At 44.5% G+C, this 22,258-nt stretch overlaps 1 protein-coding gene across 2 annotated transcripts; it reads left to right on the forward strand.

The window, feature by feature from the left end:
* The first annotated feature begins 505 nt into the window (after positions 1-505).
* BNIP3L (BCL2 interacting protein 3 like) lies at positions 506-21,268 on the forward strand. 2 transcript variants are annotated; one of them, XM_072638062.1, is made up of 6 exons: positions 506-765; positions 8,901-9,084; positions 12,729-12,801; positions 15,917-16,020; positions 16,154-16,303; positions 18,529-21,268. In XM_072638062.1, the coding sequence occupies exons 1-6, from the start codon at positions 669-671 to the stop codon at positions 18,575-18,577; spliced, it is 657 nt and encodes a 218-aa protein (XP_072494163.1). In that variant the 5' UTR covers positions 506-668; the 3' UTR covers positions 18,578-21,268. The 2 variants fall into 2 exon arrangements, with proteins under 2 accessions (XP_072494163.1, XP_072494188.1); XM_072638087.1 differs by lacking the exon at positions 506-765 and adding an exon at positions 7,954-8,093.
* The last annotated feature ends 990 nt before the right edge of the window (positions 21,269-22,258 follow it).

Genomic DNA, 22,258 nt, shown 5'->3' on the forward strand with positions numbered 1-22,258 from the left:
CCCCGGGCCCACAAAGCCAGGCCAGGGCGCCCCCACGGGTGCCCCCAGGTGCCTTCCGAGTTCTGGGGGAGGAGCCGTGTGCTCAGGAACCCGGCCGCCCGCCCGCCGGGCGAGCTGGGGATGCTGAAGCCCGGAGCTCACGTTCCAAAGGGAGGAGGATGACCCCTCCGGGCACAAGGCAAAGAAGGTTGCTTGGATCCCTGGGGGTCTGGGGTGGAAGGTGGGAAAGAGCGATCTGTAGAGGAGGGCCGTGGGTCGGCTGGGCAAAGGCCCCGAGGCTGGAGATGAGGGCGTTTAGGGCGGGACGGGGAAGTTGGCGGAGGATCCTAGAAGCCCTAGGGAGCCACAGGAGCTTCTGGAGAAGGGGCGTGGCGCGTTGGTCGACCTGGAGCTCCGCCCCGGGGGGGAGGGGAGGCCTGAGCTCAGCGACTCCGTGCTAGCCCGCTCCTATCACATGGCCGGCTGGCTGTGTTGTGGTCACGTGCGCGGGGCGGGCCCTGACGTCATGCCCCGGGGTGGGGGCTGCGCATGCGCAGCCGAGGGGGCGGGGGCCTGGGCTTGTTGTGTTGCCGCTCGAGAGCCAGAGACGGAGCCGGAGCTGCCGTCGCCGCCTCCAGAGCTTCCTCCGCCGCCGCCGCCGCCGCCGCCGCCGCTCGCGCCTCCTGACCATGTCGTCTCCGCTGGTAGAGCAGCCGCCGCCGCTGCCCAACAACAACAACAACAACGAGGGCGAGCCGCCGCTGGCCCCGCCCGCGGGCCTCAACAGTGAGTGCCGGGGGGATGGGAAGAGGCACCCAGCTCCGGCCGCGGCCGCTGCCGCCGCCGCCACCGCCGCTTCTGGCCGGGGGCGGGGACGCGCCGCCGCCGGAGGCGCCCATTGGTCCGCTGCCGGAGCTCTCGGCCTGACTGACGGCTCCGGCCGCCTCTCCCGGCCGCCCACTCCTGGGCCCGTCCCTCCTCGTCCCGCCCCCAGCCTCATTCCGGTCCGAGGGTCCCGTCTAGGCCCTGGGGGCTCCGGGCGGGGGGCGGGGGCGGGGGGGCGCAGCCGCCTGTGGTTGGCCGCCCGGCCGGGCCCGCTCCAATCCGAGCGGGCCGGGGGCGGGCTCTGCCCGGGGCCGCTGGCGGGGGGAGAGGCGCTGGCCGGGGAGGGGAGGGAGGCAGGAGGCCGGGGCTCCTCGGGGTGGGCTGCGGCCAGGTGACTCGGCCAGGGTCCCCATGCCGGCGCCTGGGGAGCTCGGGGCTGGCCCTGGATCTGCGCTGAGCGTCTGGGGCCAGGAGATCGGGGGGCTCTCCCGGCCCCGCTCGGCCTCCCCGGTCCGCACCAGCAGCTCGGTTCAGAGGCCCCGGTCACGGCCAAAGGTCCGGCGGTGCTGACGGATTGTTTCCGGGCTTCGTCTGCACTTGCTTTGGGTTCATCGGCAGGGGTTCTAGGGTCCTTAGCCCCCCAGGAAGTGAAGTGACTGGTCCGGAGCCCTCCTCTCCTGCGGCTTCACGGCCGAGCCGCTGCGGTCCGCTTTGGGGGCCCGCCTCGTGCCAGGTGTCGGGAGTGGGGTTGGCCTCATGTTGTCTGTGACTGGGCTGGCAAAGCTGGGGGTGAGGGGCCCCCAAGAGGGCAGCGCTGGCAGGCCTTGGTGCTGGTTCCGAGGAGCTGCCCGAGTCCGGGAGGCCGGAGTGGAACCGCAGGGTTCCGAAGCGAGTCCTGCCGCCTTTGTCCCCCATCTTCTGGAGCAGGAATCTTTAACGGGCCCGGGCACGTTTTTATGAACGTATTGATAACTGTTTCAACATAATGGCCTTCCTCTTGTGATCTTGGGCACTTTTATACATTTAAAAACATTATTAACCCCTGCGTGCAGTTGAGGTGATTGTAGTTAGCAGAGGAGGTGAGTGCTTGTCCAGACTTTACACTCAGAAGCAGGATTCGAATGCAGGCCCCTTAAGGCCAGCAACTTGGAATGTTTGGGTTTCTTCTTCTTCTTTTAAAACTCATTTTATACTTGGAAATATGGTGTATTTCTAGGTTGTATTTTTTTCCTCAAATTTAGGGAGATTTACCCCCTATATCAGTTGTGTTCATATGAATTCACATCTCTAGAAATTCTTTTCAGTTTATACTATAGCCCTTCCCCCAATGCCCTGCCCTCACACAGCAGGGTTAGGGATAGGGAGCTCGTTGGCACAGTGCTCAGAACCCTGGGCCTGAACTCAGGAAGACTTGAGTTCCTATCTGGCCTCGTACCGCTTCCTAGATGTGTGACCTTGGGCAAGTCACTTCACCCTGTTTGCCTCAGTTTCCTCATCTGTAAAATGAGCAGCAGAAGGACATGGCAAACCACTCCAGGATCTCTGCCAAGAACAATCTAAATGGACTCACAGGGAGTCTGACTTGACTGGAATGACTAACAACAAAAGAAGCAAAGATGTTTACCGACTCCTTTTATGCCTTTATTTTTTTTTTACATCATAATTATTCCCCAACATCCTATCCCCACACACCACTTAAATCTGGTCAGTAGTGAAGAAATATTTAAACAGTGACAAAAATGATCACATCTGATAGTACCTGCGGTATCTGTCTTCTAGCTCTCTGCTCTTTCCTGTGGGACCAGAATTTGTTGGTCATTACCATCCTTGAGTTCAGCCGCGGGATAATGTAAATGAAAGCACCACTAACATTTTCTCTTAAGAAAGTTTTTGTTCAGTTTTGTCCTTTGTGACAATGACTTTAGGATTGCTTTAAAGGAAAGTGTTTGATCAGTACATTCCATCGCAAAAAGAAGTAAGTTTTTCGTTTCCCTTTGACCACAGGCCAGGGAAACTGGGGCTAGACTGTAGTGAATGTTGGCCTTCATGCCGTGCCCAAGGAGGACTTAATGTCACTGGCCAATCAGGGGCAAGTACGTTGATTCTGGCCCTCCACAGCCTGCTGGAAGGAAAGCCTTCTGTACTTGAGATATGGGGATGGTGCTGTGGGAAATCTGCTAGCCAGAATGTCACGTTGTAGGAAATAGAGGGGAGGAACCTTTGAAAAGTTATTTGAAAAACTATCTAGATAATGTTGTTTTCAATTATTGCCCTCCTGTTTCTCACTGGGAAGTCCAGTTCCTTGGCTAGCTCGTTACTCAGTCCTGAGCTGAACAAAACAAGTGCCTGTATTGATTTCCTCAAGTGATTTTTTTTTTTTGAGTTCTGAGCAAAGAATTTATTCACTGTGCCAGTTGAGTCCTACTCCAAAAACAGAGTTAAGGAGCCTGCACTAGTCTTCAGGTGGTGCGCTTCCCTTCCCCGAAGGTGTTTCCCAAGGACCTGGAGGCAGACCCTTCCTCAAAAGCAGTGAAATCCACTGGAATCTAAGTGCTTCTTGCCCTGGAATTAATCTTAGGTTGATGCTGGGAGGGAATCTGTTGGTGATGATAATAATAGGTTAGATCTTTATAGCGCACTTTATGAAGTGCTTCCGCATTTAACCCCCTTGAACTGTGCTGACCTGCTCACAAGCTTTCGCAAACATCTCAGTTGTCATATACTTCCACCTCTCCTACAAAATAGCCTTGTTGGTGTGAGGTCTCAGTAGATGGTGCATAAGGCTGCATCTAGCTAGAGAGCATTGGAAAAGTGCGGCACTCAAGGATGTGTCTCAATTAGACCATTGTGTAATATAGAAATAAAATTCCTCTTATTTTGGTTCTAAAGAAGAAAAAAGAATCTTAATATTAGTATATTTTGACCTCCCCCTCTTTTTAATCCTGAACCCTGCAAACAGATACAATGATGTGATTATGACATTCACCATGTCGCTTCCATATTTCAACTAGATTTTTAAAAAATCCTACAGTTTCAGTTTTCTTATCTGTAGATAGCCATGGTAAGGTGAAATACTTCATTGCGTGGCTGAGATGTGTGACCTCGTGCTCATTCTTCTTGAGGCAGTGTGAATGAATAGCATACCAGAGTAAGAGTTGGGAACCTCTGTTCAAATCCTGCCTCTGACTTTCTGACCATGGAAAAGTCATTTGGCCGCTGAGCCTCAGTTTTCTCATCTGTAAAATGAAGATAACACCCACCTGATTGGGCTATCTGTGAATGAGCTTTCAAATTTTAAAGTGATATGTAAACAATAGCTATTATTGTCCCACACTTGGAAATATCCCTATTTATTTATTTATTTAGGGGCATACCTTCTCTGTGCTGGAGTAGGCAGTTCCTGGGTAGTTCTGGACGAGAAAATTGCCCAGCATGATGACCATTGGGCAGGTCTTCAGACATTAGACATGGAGCTTAAAGCTCATTCGTAGATTCAAAACCCTTCCTGTTTCCTAGGACCTACCACCGACATAAATTTACCTAGAGAACTCAGTCACCTCAATAGAGATGATCATATGTTTAAAAAACCCAAATTAATTGGGGTTCCTAATATACTGTGATCCAAAGGCCTATTTTATTTATAGCTGGGTCAGCATAACACAAAAAGCACACATGCATTTATAGAAGTGTCAGGGTTTGTTTTAGGGGTGCCACTTTCAAGAGGGGCTGACACATTTCATAAAATTCAGTGAAACCTTATTTTGGAAGAGTCCGTATGGTGTTAGTGGAAAGAGCATAGGACTGGAGTTTAAATGGTTTTGATACTGGCACCCAGTACTTACTGGGCATGATAGGAAGTAAATCACTGCTCTGAGCATCTGTTTATTCATCTGTGACATGGTCTTCCTATTTGATGGGATTGGTGTGTGGGATGAGCTTTATAAATAGGGATATGCTATGGAAATGTGACCTATTATTGTTCTGACCCAGTTCTACCCCAAGAGCCTCACTGTTTCTCAGAGTAAGAGTTGAAATGAAGCCCCTCATTGGTTCTCATGGACCATATTTATTGCTAAAATTGGAAGTCTCACCTGGGAAGGTTTGGGAACACATTTGGTTATAGAAAGGACTGAACAGACTTGAGTAGAAAGATCCCATCTTCTTGGTCAGGTCACTGTGTGAGACCATTAAAGGGATTGGAGAAGGGAAGGAAATATTTCTTCAGTCTTGTCTCTCTCCCTGCCCTGATCCCCCTCCCCCCCAAAAAAAGAAATTGTTGAGCTGGTTATCCTTAACTGTGAAGGAGACACAGCAGTGCTTAATAGTGCATGTAGTCATAATTGTGAATGTCATTAGCTGGACATGTCTATGGTATTCGAGAAACTGAAAACGTGCAGTTCTGAACGTAGCTTGCCTGCTGAGATGCCAACTCAGCCACTCCCAGAAGCTTACCCTGGAAAAATGTTGTTACTGCAGAAAAAGCAGTGCCATTTTTTTATATACATACAAAACTGATTTTTTTAAAAGAGTAGCACTTAATCATTAAATCACATTTTTAATTTAATAAAGTCCTCAGTTGAGCTAAAAATGTTTTAGTAAAATTATTCATTGTGTAAAGTTCACTTGTTTGAGTTTCTCCCCCCCACGTTTCATTGTCAGCTTCATTGTTCCTATGTAGATTTTTTAGACCTTTCTTTGCTTTATTTCTTAGGTGAAATTGAGAGTTCTAAGGTTGTTTTTAAGAAAGACCTGAGGTAGATGGAAAAGGGCATATCTGGCTCCTGCTAAAGGCATATTTCACTTGGCTGGTGTGAGAGCACATGAAACTGAAGCATTCCTGTTGAGAGGCATGTCTTTGAAACTTGGAGAATTTCATTATTTAGTAAAGAAAACCAAATAGCGTTAGCCTCAAAGAAAAATCTTGGTAACTTCCCAATGATTAAAAAAATCATTGCATATACGTATACATTCCTATACAATAGCTTGTTGTTTGGCAATTTTCTAGATATTAATTTGCAGTTTCCTAAATGTATATTAACTGACTCAGATAACTGATCTGAATATTTCTTTAAGGGGGAAAATATCATCCCTTAACCATATGTGTTGTTGCTCATCTGTATGCACAGTTCCACTGAAGGACAAAAACTTTTGCTTCTGTCTTTGCCCACATAGACAAATAATGAGACCAAAAACTCATTGAGATGAGCCAGTGGCATGGCATGAATATTTGGCAAAATAGACCTAGACTCGGAGATCTGGGAGGTGCTGGAGAGAAAGAAGCCTTTATTTGCCACTTTCAGGACCTCAGGGAAGTTATTAACTTCACGTTTTTGGTTTCTTATATAAAATTAGGGGGTTCAATTTGACCTTTATTTTGATTTCTGAGTCTGAGTGTCTCTGATCTCTCATTCCTTAGATGAGCAAACTGGAGCCTAGAAAGACAGAATGATGTCAAGTGTAGACTTGGAAGGCTATTCCAACACCACAGGCTTGAGAAACAGAACAGGCGGTGGCTGTTCTTTTGTTTTCCCAGAGCTTATTCTTTCTCCCCCTTGAGATTGGACACCTCAAATGCACATTTACAACTTTCCAGGAAATGTCAGAAATCAGGAATTGTGTCTACAGATTGCCAGAATCTCTTTCTAGTCAAGTGAACGTCCTTCTCCAAAGGCTTGCTTTGTCTGGCCCAGCCTCAGTGATTAGGAGATCCTTTGGGTGTTTTCTGCATTTTCCCAGTTCTTTCTCAGAGCCTGGTACCCTTTGGTCAGGGCACTGGGAAAGACAGGACACACAGCCCCTGCTTGCTAGGAGCTTAAATCGTCCTCCAGAAAAAGTGCTGTAGTGCCACTAACTAAGAGTAATTTAAAGTGCTATGAAATCATATTAGGTAGAAATTATTTCTAGCTGAGGCAGTCATGGAAGATTCTGGAAGAAACTGTGAAGGGTTGAAGGACTCTATTCTGAATTCATAGAAAGAGCGTTGAACTTAGAGGCCATACAGTCAAATCTGCTTGCCGTTTATCTCCCCATGTGACCCTGAGGACTTGGTTGTCTTTATTTGTATAATGGCAGTTGGGAAGTATTTGCCTTTTTTTTTTTTTTTTAAAAACACGCCACAAAGTTATTGACAATCAGGTGTTAGAATGTTTTAAGATCCCCTGCTGGCTGCCTTGCTCAGGGGTACATGTAGGAAGTAGTGCCCAGAAGTTTAGGAGGTTTGCCTGGTATGGATGTGCTTACCTGTTTTCCCACATCAACAGCTGCTATTTCCTTTTTTGTAAATGTTTGATTTTTCATTTTTTTCTCAATTACATGTAAGCCAAAATTTTTAACATTCGTTTTCTAAAAATTTGAGCTCCCAATTCTTTACCTTTTTCCCCTTTTCTTTCCTCAAGAGGACAAGCAATTTGATATAAATTATACATGTCTAGTCATGCAAAACATTACCATATTAACCATGTTGCATTAAAAAAAAAAAAAAAGACCAAAACCCCCAAAATAATGAAGCTTAAAAAATAGGTTTCAGACTGCAGTCGGACACCATTAGTTCTTTCTCTGGAGGTGGATAGAACTTTTCATCATACATCTTTGTATTGCTGAGAATACCTAAGCCATTCTGTTGATCTTCGTACAGTATTGTTGTTGTGTACCACGTTCTCCTGGTTCTGCTCACTTGTTTTCCTCAGTTCATGTAAGTTTTCCCAGGTTTTTCTGAAATTATTTTGCTCATCATTTCGTACAGCACAATAGTATTCTATCCCAATCATATCCCACAGATTGTTTAATCATTCCCCAGTTGATGTGCAAAAAGAGATGCTATAAATATTTCTGTCCACATAGGTACTTTTCCTTTTTCTTTGGTATTTCTGTGACCTGGGTTTTCTTCTGGGGAGAAATGCATCTCTCCAATGCTTCCCTACCTTGATATGGAGGGAATAGGGCTGGGGAAAAGATAAATGCACCTTACTTGCCTGATGATGGTAGAATAACTTTTCTTTAAAACTAGCCCTGACTGAGTCTAGACTTTCAAACTTACCTGCATGTATAGAGTGACTAGAGTTAAAAGTTCACTGAGTTCAAAAACTTCCTGGGATGACCAGATATTTTCATTAGCATGGCCCCTCCTCTTCTTCCTATTGGCTCCACCCCCTGAGCTCTGCAGCTTCCTAGGCTTTTAATAGGATGGTAAGACTCCAGCAGAAGTTGAGTTTGTGTACAAAAGCAGCCCCAGAAGAACCCAGGAAAAAGGAAGAACCTATGGGACAGGGGAAATAAGACAAGGTCACAAGGTATGTGTCTGTAAAGAAAGAAGGGAGAGGAAGAGAGAAGAAAAAGAAGCCAGTCTGTTGGAGATCCCAGCTGGTGTGTTTCTGGGCTGTTTGGGCAGGCTTCTTAGAGTAGACCATGAGGCCCCAGGGCTAGGCCCAGTTCTGCTACTAACTTGGTGTATGACCTCAGGAAGCCCCTTGACCTCTTCAGCCTCATTTCCTTCTCCAAAACTAGTTGGACTTGGCTCAAGGTTAGGCTTGATCTCACAGGTCTCTTTTATCGCAGAACTCAACAAATTTAGGCTTTTTGAGCCTACTTTGGGCTATGTTAAGAATTTTTGTTCTAAATTGAATTTGTGAAAGTCTGATACAGTGGTGAACATTTGAGAAATGTCAGTAGTTACTATTTTGATTGAAGATCTTTGTTATGTCTTAGTCATGCATGGATGGAGAGTTAACAGCTGAGGCCCACTATGGATTATAGAGTGACTACGATATTTAAGCGTTGATATTATAAACCAGAAAGACAAGAAGGTCTGATTTCCCTGTTTATTTAAAGAGTGAAGATAATTTCTCAATAAAAATTTTTTATTTTCAATTTCCTCTAAGCTGAGTGACTGATCCTGTGAATGACTGTGATAATCAATACATAGGGTTCTCCCCTCAATCAATATGTACCTTTTCTCCACCTTTTCTTCAGTGTTTTTGTGTCTGCTTTGGGTAGCCAGGATTGTTATCAGGATTCAGCATATTTACATCTGTGTGCTGTGCGTGGCAAGTTTCTGTTTCACGCTGGTTCCAACTGAAGTTATCTGGCTTGCTCCACAGGTTCCTGGGTGGAGCTCCAGATGAACGGCAACAGTAGTGACGGGAACGGAAATGGAAAAAACGGGGGTCTGGAGCATGTGCCTTCCTCATCCTCCATTCACAATGGAGACATGGAGAAGATCCTCCTGGATGCCCAGCACGAGTCAGGCCAGAGCAGCTCCAGAGGCAGCTCTCACTGTGACAGGTAAACAAGGTGGTGGGGGCCAGGGCATTCTGTGGGGTAAACTCCTAGCAGGTCTGAAGTTGAGCTCATCAAAGGCCTGGCTTCCGTTTGGATGCAATGTGTCTGTCAGGTGTCTCCTGTCAGTGCAGATCCATTATTGGACCAGGCAGTTGCTGGCGTATGCCTCTTTTTAAAACTTGGGAGGATGTTGGCTGATTGGATTGTTTGTTTTTTTGAGTCTTGGCTGATTAAGTTCATTGAAATGCTTTGGTCCAGGGCCAGAGAGTTGTTTGGGGTCTACCAGGATGGTTCACCAAAGGAGGCAGGACATGGCTTTGTTCTAAGCATTCCCTTGTGTAGGCATGTTCTTGGGGCTTAATTGAAGAACTTTCTGCCTCTGTACCTAAGAGGAGTCTGTGGCTAGTTTTTGTTTTGCTTTTCTTAAAGCACACTCAGTAAATGGAAAGTGACCTCCTCTTGCCTCTGCCTTCAGCAGTTCATTGTTTATCCAGCTTGGCTTTAATATCAGTTGTGGCTACCAGTAATGAAGTTTTCTAATATGGAACTGAGGTTTTCTCCTCAGGTTCTAGGTAATAGACCTTTACCGTGCATTGAATTATGTGACTCAGGATCCCCAGGAGCAGAGGACATGTCATTTTTCACCAGCTGCTTTCAGTGAGTAAAGGAAGAAGTTGAACTCCTTTCCTTTCCAGCCTAGAGAGTTTTCTTCTGTGGAGCCCTTCTTTGTTTATTATGTAGCTTATGAATGTGGTCACCTAGTCACTCAGCTTTCCCAAACCTTGGAGTCATCCTTGACCAATAATTCCACCAAATCCTCGCACACCCCCATCTCTAGTCATTCCCCAGGTCTTGTCAGTTTTCTCTCCATGGCATCTTGCATTTCTTGCCCTCTTCTCCTCAGCTCTGTGGTAATAATCACTTGGCTCCTAGCCTCTCCAATGCATCTTCCACATAGCTGCTTGAGAATGTTCTGAAAGCACTGATTTGCCTATGTTATTCTCCTTTGTAAGAAGCTTCGGGGGCTCCTAGTTCAGGAGAACTGCTTCACCTGGCATCAAAAGGCCTTCACAGTCTGCCTCCAGCCATTTCAGCAGATAATGGACACTTGGCTTTTCAGCCATCTTGGCCCTCTGCTGTTTCCTGAATTGGATTTTCCATCTCCCAACTTAGGCTTTTGTGTTCTCCTTTCACTCCTTGAGTATATTCTTTCTTTCTGTACGTCTTAAAAATCCTTCAGTCCTTCAAGATACAGTTCAAGCCCCAACTCTGCTGAGGAGCCTTCCCTGATGCTAGAGAGCAGAGTCCCCTCCCCCTTAAAGTAGCGTGCTCTTGCTAGCCATGTGACTGGCATCCGACCAAGGGAGCATCTCTTTGTGAAGGGCAGGGATCCTTGGGTTCTTTCAGGCTTCATTTTCCGGGCACCCTATGTGGTCTCTTTCCCTAGGCAGGGATGTAGTAAATATGGGGTGATTGAATAGAAAGTGAAGTAGAGGTTAGTCACTTCTACAACTCTGAATTGACATTTCATTTCCCATTGGCCTAAGCATTCCTAAAAGAGCTCACAAATGATTGACGACGTGTTCTGGATCACATTCTCCAGGAAGCCAGATCTCATCTTCTTCCTGCCTGCCAGAAAGAACTGACCTGAAGTGGTTGATTTCTGTGATAATAGTATTTAAATCATCGTTGACTGGAAGCCCGCGTACTCCATGTTGAATCAGCCTAGCGGTGGGGTCCGGACCCACCTTTGCCTTCTTTTCTGTCTAACATTGCTAGGTTTCAAAATGACCAGACCGCTGTTCCTGGGATAGGGAAGAGGAGCTGAGTTCAGATGCGGCTTCAGACACGTAGGAGCTGTGGCACCCTGGGCCAGGCCCTTAAGCTGTTTGCTAAAATGGGGCTAATAAGAGTGTCTGCCTTGCAGGGGGGTTGTGAGGATCAGAAGAGAAATGTGTAAAACTCTTGGCACAGGCTTGACACTATCAGGATTATTATATCACTCATTTAAACTCCTCAAGGAATCCCAGTGCGTCTTGTGGAATTGCTTTTTCTGTAGTGCCAGTGGGCTAGATGGTCAAGAATGGAGGCCAGGGCTGGGGGTTCTTCTAATATTCTTCTTACCTCTTTGCCACTTGACGTTAATCCTATTATCATAACAAGGGAGTCTCCATGATGAAGAGGAAAGACCTCTGAGAACTGTATTAGCACACCTCCAGCCCTTAGGAGGGGTGTGGCCATGGCACGGCACATTGATCCTGTTAGTCTCAGTGGTTTCATCCCTAAAGGGGCAGGAGACGTCTAGTTTTCTTCTTTTCAGGTTCATCTTGAGGGTAAAATCAGGTAGCGTATGTAAAGCACTTTGCCGACCCTTTCAGCACCATTATTATAGCCTGACCTTTGACTGTGAGATCCCAGAACAGGATCGGTGAGGTGCCCAGCTCCAGCTGATCCTTGGGAGCCAAAGTCAACTTTCTGCACCTGCCACTCTTAAATTGGTAGTTGGGTCATCCAGTTGGTTGTGAGGTACGCTAGATACTTTGGATGATCCTGTATTTTCATAGAAGTACACTGGCATACTATACCAAGCTGGAGAGGATTCTAGGACAGTCTTGGTGATGAAGTGTATGCCTTTTGTGCTAGGGCCTGCCCAGCAAGGCTCTGGGAGGCTCAGAACCTGTTTGGTCTGAGGGTGGTGAGTCTTTGGCCATAGAAAGTTCTGAGACCATCAGCTTCGAGCCTTTGTTTTAGAGTGGACAATGCTTGTATTTCTGGGCTGGAGTTAGTCTCTTAGAGCCTCAGTTTCTTTATAATATAGAGATAGTAATCCCTCTAGTGTGTACCTGCTTCCCACAGAATGCTTTGCAAACTTCAAAGTGCTACGTGAATAGTTATTGTTAAGTCATTGTGGGGTTGAGATTAGCATCAGTGGAAGGAATATCTGTCCTAATGAAGGCACAGAATTTTTTACTTAATTCTATTCATCCAGAGACAATTACAGATCTTAGGATCATATGCTATTGCTTTCTTTAGGAACTGAGAGTTAGAGGTCACAACCTTCTTTGGAGAGGCACTGGATGCCTGCCATTCATTCCTGTTAAGTACATGTGCAGGTCAGAGAGTGCGAGCGCGCACACTCGCCTCTGCTGTTGCCTTCCGTCTCTGCGCTCCGTAAGCTTGGAAAACGTATTTCAAAGTGGGATTTCATTTATTTGTTTATTATTTATTACATGTAATATAGTATATAGTATATCATATTTATTATATTATATATTGTTTATTGTTTATTTGTTTAAAAAGAGAAAAAATGTGATACAGGATGAAGGCCACATTCTTTTATTGAAAGGAAACTGCCTTTATTGGAAAAAAAAAATTCTGAAAGGACTTGATGCGTTAGATGAAAATTTTATTTCCTCTTAGTTATTTTTATTTTTAAAAAATGGTTCTCACCAACTGATTATGTTTATTCCCTTTTTCTTCAGCTTTCTGACAACATTGTGGGATTTTGGGGGGCAGGTGTGAACTGGGGAGGTGTTCCTTGATTCCCTACTGAAGTCTCCTTTGAGAAGGATGTAAGCTTTAGCTTTGGGTCATTTGGTTTCTCTCCAGCAGAATGAAAACTAATCGTTCACCCTTTTTCCCCTCAGCCCTTCCCCACAAGAAGATGGTCAGATAATGTTTGATGTGGACATGCACACCAGCAGGGACCATAGCTCTCAGGTACCTTTTCTCATTCAAAGTGAGATTTAGCAAAATGAAAACTCCTTTTTCAGAAAATAAATACATTTTGCTTAATAGATAAAAGTAAAGTTTTGTTGAAATAAATGAGTCATTTGGTTTCTGATTTTTGAACTTAGTGAGGTTGGCAATGTTCATTTGTACCTGTGTATAGAGATTGAAAGTTCTCATCTCTACTGTTTCCCACAGTGACATTCCCAGGAGAGAAGGAGGCAGAGAGGTAGAATGCCCCAGTAGTTAGAGAGCTAGTCGCAGGTTTGGGAAGAGCTAGGGTATAGTAAGGTGAGCCTTAGTTCCTCCCAGGCCCTCTCTTCTTTTTCTGCCATTTCCTGAAAAGCAAAACATGTCAGACTCTCCTTTCAGATCTCCTTTCACCAGGTTCCCGGGAGCCTGTCAGGAGTAGGGCCTGCATAGTGCAGTGACAGCAAGAGAAGCCTTTCTCATGGAACCCACAGTTTGTGCATTGGGACTTTGGGACATTATAGCAAGGTGGAACCTTTGCTCAGGAACAGCGTTGAGGCTAAATGAATTCTGTTTTGGTTTTTCATGAAAAAAGATTTCTCTAAATTGTGTTTTGAAGCAGACAGTTTGGAGACAGTATATCAGTCCTAATTGACGAGTGGAATGTAGACAAATTACTGGGTTCTGGTCACTGTTGCCTATCCCCAGTTGCCTTAATGAATGCCACAAAAGGGGAGGGCCAGTAAGGACTCTAGCCATAGAAAGACTTCCACAGGAAACCCTTCTTCCACAATGGCCAAGCAGGCTGAGGATTGCTGACCTTGCACCAAGGGAGGAAAGGCAGCCTTCTTGATCCAAGGAATAACAATACTTGACCAATCTTCTGGCATTCATTCTGTGAGTGGGGGGGGAAATGAACAGGGGAAAAAGTCCTTTGACAAGTTGCCACACCAAGACAACAAAAAAGAAAATGTAGTTGGTCATTAGGGATGGGGTGAGAAGAGAGATTTGTTTTCTGAAGGTTACAAAATTAGCTTACAAACAAAACAATAGAGATAAAGACGTATTTCTCTGGAAAGAACCCCAGATTTGGAAGCTGAATTCTGGGTTTGACTCCCAGCCTGATAAATATTCCCACTATCTGTGTGACCTTGGACAAGTCACAGATTTTCACTGGGCCTCAATCCCTCATCTGTAAAATGAGGAGGCGCCTACTAAGTCCACACTCGAGAACTCTTCCAGCCTTAAATCTTAGGATGACCCTCTGTCCCAGGTATCCCTGCTGAAGCCAGAGGTGACATTCACTGAAATGCTGCTTCAGTGACTAAAGAAGGTCCAGGAGAAGAGCTAGTTTATGGCAGAATTAGATAATAAAGGGGAAGGAAGAGAATAACTCAGTCTGTACTTTTATCAGTTCTCAGCTGTCACTTTTGATCTAAGAATCTTGGGTCTGGTATGAATTCATCACTGAAGCTGTGTGCTGCTGTAGTAAGAAAGTCCGCTGGATGTTGGCAGGCCGCACGCACGCATGCCATCCTGGCCAGGCTAGGGCACATAGAAACACTGGGATGGGGGTCTGCCTTGAGACGAGAGTCAATGTTGATGCATATAATGTAATAAATAGCGTGGAAACCAGAACTTTAGGATGCTTCTTAAATCCCAGTTGGTAAATTTAGGAAAAATAAAAAGTGAGCTTCTTTCTTCCCCAAGAAGTGATGCAGATTACAAAACCCAAGTCGGCTGCAGGTTTCAGATGAATTTGTGGTTTTAGCCCATACGCCAGTGATACAGGGAAAGTCGAGCTTTGAACAAGTGTGTATTCCTTTTCTGAAGTGGAGACAAGCAAGGATGACTGCGTCCTTTTGAGGAGCAGGAGGCCTGGGCTGGGCTGGGCAGACCCTTAGGTCTAAGCCACTTTGTGTTCTTTAAGGTAGGGATCATAACCTTATTACAAGAGTCCCGAAAATAACTTTTGTGGACTTTGGACCTCCCCTCCTTTCCCACCTCTGTGGTCTTCTGAAACCATTCTCAGAATGTGTTTCAGTGCATAGAATACATAAGATTACAAAGGGAATCAAGTATATTGAAATACTGTTATCAAAATATTTTTTTTAAAAAGATTGGATCCCAGGTTAAGTGCCCTTGTTTAAAAGGAAACTTATATTTTACATGTAGAACAAAGCCATTTGGTTGCATGATCCCAATTTGAAGATGTTTCCATATTAGTGAACGTTTTAAACAACTTTTTAAAATTACTTTCGTGGAGAGATATAAGAGCAAAGCAGTGAACTGTATTAATGTGGTTATGCGTTAAAATCAGGCAGTTAGGCTTTTAGTTACAAATTTGTTACTTGCTCCTTATTTCCAGCAATCCTCAGGACAAGTTATCCCTCCTCTAGGCCTGAGTTAAGTGAAGATATGAGACCAGATCTCAGGAATTCTTTTCAGCTCTAAATTCTGTTTTGGATGTGCCCGGCTTCCCCATTTCACTGACCACTAAGAGCCTTACTTGGAACCTAATTCAAATCAACTGTCTCAGAAAACCTCAAGGAAAATATGGACTACCTTTGGATCCATGGCGTCAAGTTTCATAGAAGGCTCTCCAGGGGCTCCTTTGGAAATTCACATCTGCTCGCTTTGGGCTTGATTGTGATTTTTAAAAATTGAAGAATTTCTCTACCCGTGTGTTTAATAAGCTAGCTTGTGAATAAAGTCAGAAGGAAAATGAAATGTTCCAAATCCCTTTGGGTTGAGTCAAATTGGTTTGTAGGGTAGTTTCAGATAACTGTTTAGACCACTTTGAGCAGTGATGGTCTAAAAATAGCACCTCATAATTTTTACTGCTGATTTTTGACTTCCTGTGCTGTTTATTTTGGCTAGCATTACATTCTTAAACTACTTTACTTGAATTCTTAGGAAGACGTTAAATATTTATCAGGCCTTGACTTGTGTAACACTTTGAGACCAGCAGCCAGTATTCATCAGCATCTATGCAGTTCAGTTTCTTGGATGGTCCTCATGATAACCGAAGTAACTGTGGCCTTTTTGCTTTCTGGCGCTGGAGCTAGCTGTTCTTTGTATCTGAAGTGGCTTGATTTGGTTTTTCTTGTATTAAACTGTGAATTCTCCTTCCCAGTCTGAAGAAGAAGCTGCAGAAGGAGAAAAAGAAGGAGAGGCTTTGCAGAAAAGTGTGGACTGGGTATCGGACTGGTCCAGCCGGCCTGAGAACATCCCCCCCAAGTGAGTGAGCCAGCATGGATCACTGCTTCCCCCATGCTGTGTCATTGGACCTGACCGTTTTCTAGGGCTCTCCTCACGTCCTTGTCATCACAGGCTTCCTGACCCATTTCTCCCTCTGTATTTCTTTCATTAGGGAATTCCACTTCCGGCACCCTAAACGTTCTGTTTCTTTAAGTATGAGGAAAAGTGGAGCCATGAAGAAAGGGGGCATTTTCTCTGCAGAATTTCTTAAAGTGTTCATTCCGTCACTCTTCATCTCTCATGTTTTGGCTTTGGGACTAGGGTAAGTACATGGGAAAATGTGAATGCTTACATTATTCAGTTTGTCGCTTTCATTGTATCCTGTAATCCAGCACTCAGCACAGTGTCTGGCACATAATAGGTGCTTACTAAATGTTTATTGATTGTAATGCAAAGAATGTGTTTTCAAAAAGCTTCTGATAATTCCAGATTCAGATTATTCCAGATAATTCAGATTTATTCAGATTATTCAGATAATTCCAGGGCGTTATTATTAGAGGGTTTGGTTCAGGGGCGGGGAACGCTTGGCCTTTTGATGCAGTCCAAGTTTTACAGAACAAATTCTTTTATTGAAGGAATTGGTTCTGTGAAGTCTGGATTCAGCAAAAGGGCTGAAGGCCACATGTGACCGTAGACCTCAGGTTCCCTATCCCCGGCTTAGTTTTGTAGCAGGTTAAGCACTGTTAACAACTTGGAGTGAAAACTTGTCTTTATCTTAGATTATTTTCACATTCATTGTCAACAAATATTTAAGAAATCTCTAATATCAAGATGGCTTGAAAATTGAGGAGTTTTGCATAGCTGTCCCCTTCCAGAGATGGTAGAACACACACTTGTCTTTGAGAATGCCTCATCTACAGTTGGCAGGGGCCGTAGACTTTCCCTTCTTCTGTGTGCAGTCATCAGAGGGAGAAGTATTGACTTTCAGATTTCCCTTAGCCTTCATTCATGAGCCCATTCATGTTCTAGGCATGTTGTATAGTGGACTAGGCCTGGGAAATTACCTTCATGCATAAACGGAATATCATTGTCAACTTGGACTTAACGATTGGCAAGAATATTTGAAAGATACAAGAAATCGCCAAGTCCTGTGTGTAACCTAAAGAACAGCTGCCATGAGAAGCATCGTGCCTCTGGAGCTGGCTGGCTTGGAGTCCTGACTGTGTGACCTTGGGCATTTCACTTAACCTCCTCTGCTTGCCCCAAGGAACTAAGATGACTTGCTGCAGAGAAATTGCTGGCCTGATCTGCAGGGGTGGAGAATTTCCTCACTTGGGAATTCACTATAGCAGTGAAATTCTTGGTCCGAGCTCTGCTTCTCTCCTTTAAGGAAGTCAGCATTGCAGGACCCCAGGAGAATTTCTTCCACTTATCTGGGGCCTGATCAGGTTGATGTGGCAGTGTGTTGTCTTTTTAGAGTGTCCTTAAGTGCTTGATCTGTGTGGGTGAGGGCTACAGACGGAGCCACCGGACAGTAACAGGGAAGGATTTACATGAGCCTGCAGTGGGAGGAACAGGCATGGGAATGAAGGGCACTGCTTCAGTCACTCCATTGGACACCTCATTGGAGGGCAGCTTTGCCTGTGAGCTTCCTGGGGCTGCTTTCTCTCCATTGATCGGAAAGCAGTTAATCGCAGAAACAAGCAAACAGACATTGATTAAGCAGCTACTCTAGAGGGGCTGCTGGATGGTTCAGTGGATAGAATGCTGAGCTTGGGGTCTGGAAGACCCGAGTTCAAATCCAGCCATAGACACTAGCAATGTGACTCTGGGCAAGTCACTTAACTTCTGTTTGCCTCAGTTTCCTCATCTGTAAATTGAGCTGAGCTGGAGAAGAAAAGGGCAAACTATTTTAGTAACTTTGCCAAGAAAACCCTAACTAGGGTCATATGTAGTCAGACATGACTGAAAAAGCAACTGAATAAGATCAGATATAAGCAACACCAATTTAACATCCTTGAGTTTGCTAAAATATGAAAACAGCTTGCCTTGCCTCTCCAGAGGGCAGGGGGAGCAGGAGGAAGCAGGGGCCTGTTGACTTGACTTTGGTCTTGGAACCTCCTCTGTTCTCCTTGGGGGTGCCTAGTCTGCTGTTCCTCACTTCCTGTCCAGTTCTTAGTGAAGATTGTCCAGCACCCTCGTTTGGCAGAAGAGGAAAGCGAGGCCCCCAAAGGTGTGACTTGGTAAGGTCACGTAGTAGGTGACCAAGCACCTCATGAAATGTAAATGTCAATGGGCCCTTATTAATGTTGGAAGAGTGGATGGCAAGGTTGACTGGGAGTCCTAAGGAGGCATTGTAGGCTTAGGGCCAAGTACCCCATCTCTAGCCTCCTACGTGAGATGTTTGTGAAGCACATTGCCCAGCACCTGGCACACAGTAGATGCCCCATAAATGCTTTTTTCTTCTGTCAGAAGCTCATCATCTATGTGGTTCAGGGGATGTAACTTTCAAGCAGGTGAAATATAACACCCTGTGTTTCTTTTCAGCATCTATATTGGAAAGCGACTGAGTTCCCCATCTGCTAGCACCTACTGAGGGAGAGGAGAGCCCTGGACGTGTGCGTGCCCTGTGAAGTGCTGTCCCTGTCACGTTAGTGTATTGGAACTTGAGACCATTCTAAGCATGCCCCAGTCCTCGACCCTCTTTTTACATATCCACGTTCCAGCTCCTCTTGGGATTCAGTATTTTATTCGAACTCTTGGGAGGCATTTTCATGACCTCATTCCCTTTTTGGCCTGTAAGACCCTCAGAGTTTCCTCACAGTTTACTGTTGTCTAGAAATTTGCAAAGTCTTCTTTTCAACGCAGATGCCACCAGCAAGTGATTTTTTTTTCCATAGCCCTTTTACATCCCACCTGAGTTAGAGCTACAGCATCCCTGTAGAAATATTGACTGCTTTAGGACAACGACCATCACTCTTTTACAAAGAAAGCAGGTTAGCAAGTGTCCTGTCAAACCTTGATTTTTCAAGACAAAGACAAGCTCTCATAAGCTTACAATTTATAGTTATAACAAGAAAAAGAAATACAAAAAAAGTAGTCTGTGGCAATAAATGTATCTGAAACCAGCTTTGGGGCCATTTTCTCTCCAAGCCTCCCGGTATTGGCTGGCACGTTGGAAATTTGCAGACCAGCCGAGCCCTGACGTCAGGTGACTAGAGGGTTATCAGAACATTGGCTTTTCTGTGGTGCAGAACCCTTACTTCTGATAGAGAGGCTCCCAGGCCTAGACGAGAGAAGAGTTGGCATTTGGGACTTTGGTGTTGGGAGTTTTTCCTGCTATGTGTGACGTTGTTTTTATTTTTCATCTCTTCCCTTAAAGATTGTTTTCCTTTATTCCCCCTTAAAGAGAAGTTCTCTAGTGTGTTTGGTGCATTTATAGGCTTCTTCTTATTGGAAATTTCTTTTCTTCTGGAGCCCATTAAAGACCCCCTTGGGCCTCCAGAGCCATTCCAAGCAGGTGGGCTGCTCTGTGGAGCCGTCCTGGGGATGGGGAGCAGTTGACCAAATCCTCAAATAATGTCCCTTTTGATATTCTTCCAGAGCTCCCTCTTGTTACTGTTTACTGTACAATCTTCCCCAGGGCAATGCCAGGGACCCTCAAGCTGGATGCCCCCGAGGCATCCTGCTGTACGTTACTGAACTCTGCATTTGGGGAGCACTGCCTCTCCGTCAGTGACACTTTCCTTCTTCAAAATGTGAAGCTTTAGTACCAAATTGTTAGGAAGCATCAGGATTTCCAGTGTCCTCAAGTAGATTTTATCGGATTTCAGAACATGTAGCATGAACTCTGAAGGATACTACTATATGTTTGATATATAAGTAATTACTGTTTATGATATAGATTTTAATATTGGCTATTTAGAGAACCATCGTTAACTTTGAAAACTAGCAATTTGCTCATTTAATTAGTGCATTAGGTTGATGTGAGTAAAATACTAAGACAGCCAGTTTGGCCAATTTGCAGAAGCTGTTCCATCAAACTTTTTTCTGCATCATTTTATAAAGTAGATGTGTTATGGCAGAAATGAACAGACAGTCCAAATGCAGAATTTAATTCTTAGTTGACTTGTTTGTATTAGTAAAGCTGGCCATGGCAAGGATGGAATAACTTCTTGATTATGCTTAAATTCGTTTTCTCCTACCATTTGAGAAAACATTGTAAGGTATGAGCCAGGGCCCAAATAAAAGCAACAATTAATTCTTTTTAGATGTCTTTGTTATTTCTCTTCTCCATCTGAATTCTGAATGTGGTAACACTTGATTTGCTGTCTAGAACCTATTTATTTCACGTATACATCTTGGATTTCATTTGGAGGTGATTGAGAAGTCTGGGGAGGCTGTTCACTGAGGTGGTATTGAACACATGGTTTAAAACTTATATAAGTGGAAAAGGCTAGTTTACTCATAAGGACTGACTAACGACACCTTGTGTTGTATTCAGATTGGCACAGTCAAGGGTTGGGGGAGGAAGAGATTTCTGTTTAAAGTTGGGGACATGTTTTTAAGAGAAATAAATGCATCACATCCCTTTACAGGTTAAATAGTTGGTTTTTATGTGTAGTGTGTTTGAAACTTGATTATATTTACAGCTTTTCGACCATTGAAAAGAAATCCATCTCTGTCCTATTGTTTCTCAAGTAGCTGTGAAATCAACTGTTCTTAGAATCTTAATGAAATAAAAATGGCTAGAGCTTGTTATCATAAGATGATACAAGGCAGTAGTTATTGATAGCCCTGCTAGAGGTTTGGGGGGGAAGTCTTGGTCTCCCAAACTTTGAGTGAACAAAAACAGATCAATGTGTTATCTGAAAAGGATTTCAACTATTGACAGTTGAAATTTTGTAAAGCTAAATGTTGTTTTAAAAGCTTTATATCTGTTTACAGTTTTGGAAATAAATGCAGGCTTCATTTTTCTTATATTTAATGAAAACTGGCTTAAAATATTTGTGAATAGGATCGAGCAAAAATACCTAGATTCAAGCAGTGAAAAATGGAGCGAGTTAGCTCACTGCGGCAGAGTTTGACTGTAAATTGAAGACCACCATTCAGATTCTCTCAACAAATTGAACCATTTGATGAAATGATTGGAATTAACTGAGCCAAAGTGATTCTGCATTCTTCATCGATTTAGTTATTAGCACTTTGTAACATTATATACAGTTTACAATATGTGTATAAGCTGTAGTTATAAACATTTTGTGCCATTAAAGCTCTCACAAAACTGGGTTTTTCTATTAGTTAATCATTTCATGCCCTCCTTCTTTTGTCTGGGATATAAAAGAGAATGGGGGTGTTTGGTATGCCTGCTTTTTTAGTCTTTGATTCCTTACTTACCAAAGACCGGACTCTGGCAGGGAAAGTTCAGAGGATTTTGGTGCTGGAGGCAGCTAGAAAGCTAACCTTGAAGTAAGGAAGCCCTGAAAGTGTCTGGGTCTCCAAGACTTTGAACTGGTAGAGTGCATTTCTGAGCACAGTAAATATCCCAGGCACCCAGTCTTTGTCTTTGTCTGTGTCTGTGTGACCATGCCCTTCATTGATGCAGATCCTATTAACTCTATAGTGTCTCCATGGGAAGACCCTTCGGGGATGCCTTCTGTCCTCTAGCTGCCCAAGAAATCCCTTTGCAGCATCTTGAGTGAGTCTCTGCAGCCTTTGCTTGAAGAACTTCAGTGACAGAGAACTCAGCTACCCCTTAAAGCTAGTTCTACATGTTAGGTATATTAAGATGGCCTCTGGGAGTGGCTGCAGCTCAAACTTCCTCTTCACCTAGTGGCCATTTTCCTGGTGGTCAGCCTTGTTACAGTGAGCTTAGTCTGCTCATGGGTTGGCAGATGCAAGGCTTTTTGGTTTGGTTTCAGCTTTTGCAGCCTTTAAGGACTTCAGGTCACCATGGCATATGTTATGATCATCTATCCAAAAGTATTGTGGTTCACACCCAACAGCAGTAGAGTGGAAAGAAGGACTTAGGCCAAGGAGTCAGCACCTTGGTTTAAAAGCTAAGGATGCCATCTTCCAGTTTTTGGCCCTATGATCCACATAAAGCTTTGAAATTCCTCCTGTGCTGCTCACAAATTGCAACCAAAGATCTAGGTTAAATTGCCTGCAGGCTACAAAAAATGAGTAGTGTCATTGGGAAACTGGCCTGGAGTGAATGGTTCGACTTGAAACTTGGCACCTGGTAAATATACTCTGGAGGGTACTGTAAGCATTAACT

The sequence above is a fragment of the Notamacropus eugenii genome, chromosome 1 (genome assembly GCF_028372415.1).
Source record: "Notamacropus eugenii isolate mMacEug1 chromosome 1, mMacEug1.pri_v2, whole genome shotgun sequence".
In the NCBI taxonomy this organism is placed as follows: Eukaryota; Metazoa; Chordata; class Mammalia; order Diprotodontia; family Macropodidae; genus Notamacropus; species Notamacropus eugenii.

Coding starts and splice junctions, on each gene's coding strand:
- BNIP3L (XM_072638062.1), top strand. CDS start 669: ATGTCGTCTCCGCTGGTAGAGCAGCCGCCGCCGCTGCCCAACAACAAC. Junction 16,021..16,153: donor CCTGAGAACATCCCCCCCAA/GTGAGTGAGCCA, acceptor TTCTTTCATTAG/GGAATTCCACTTCCGGCACC. Junction 16,304..18,528: donor GTTTTGGCTTTGGGACTAGG/GTAAGTACATGG, acceptor GTTTCTTTTCAG/CATCTATATTGGAAAGCGAC.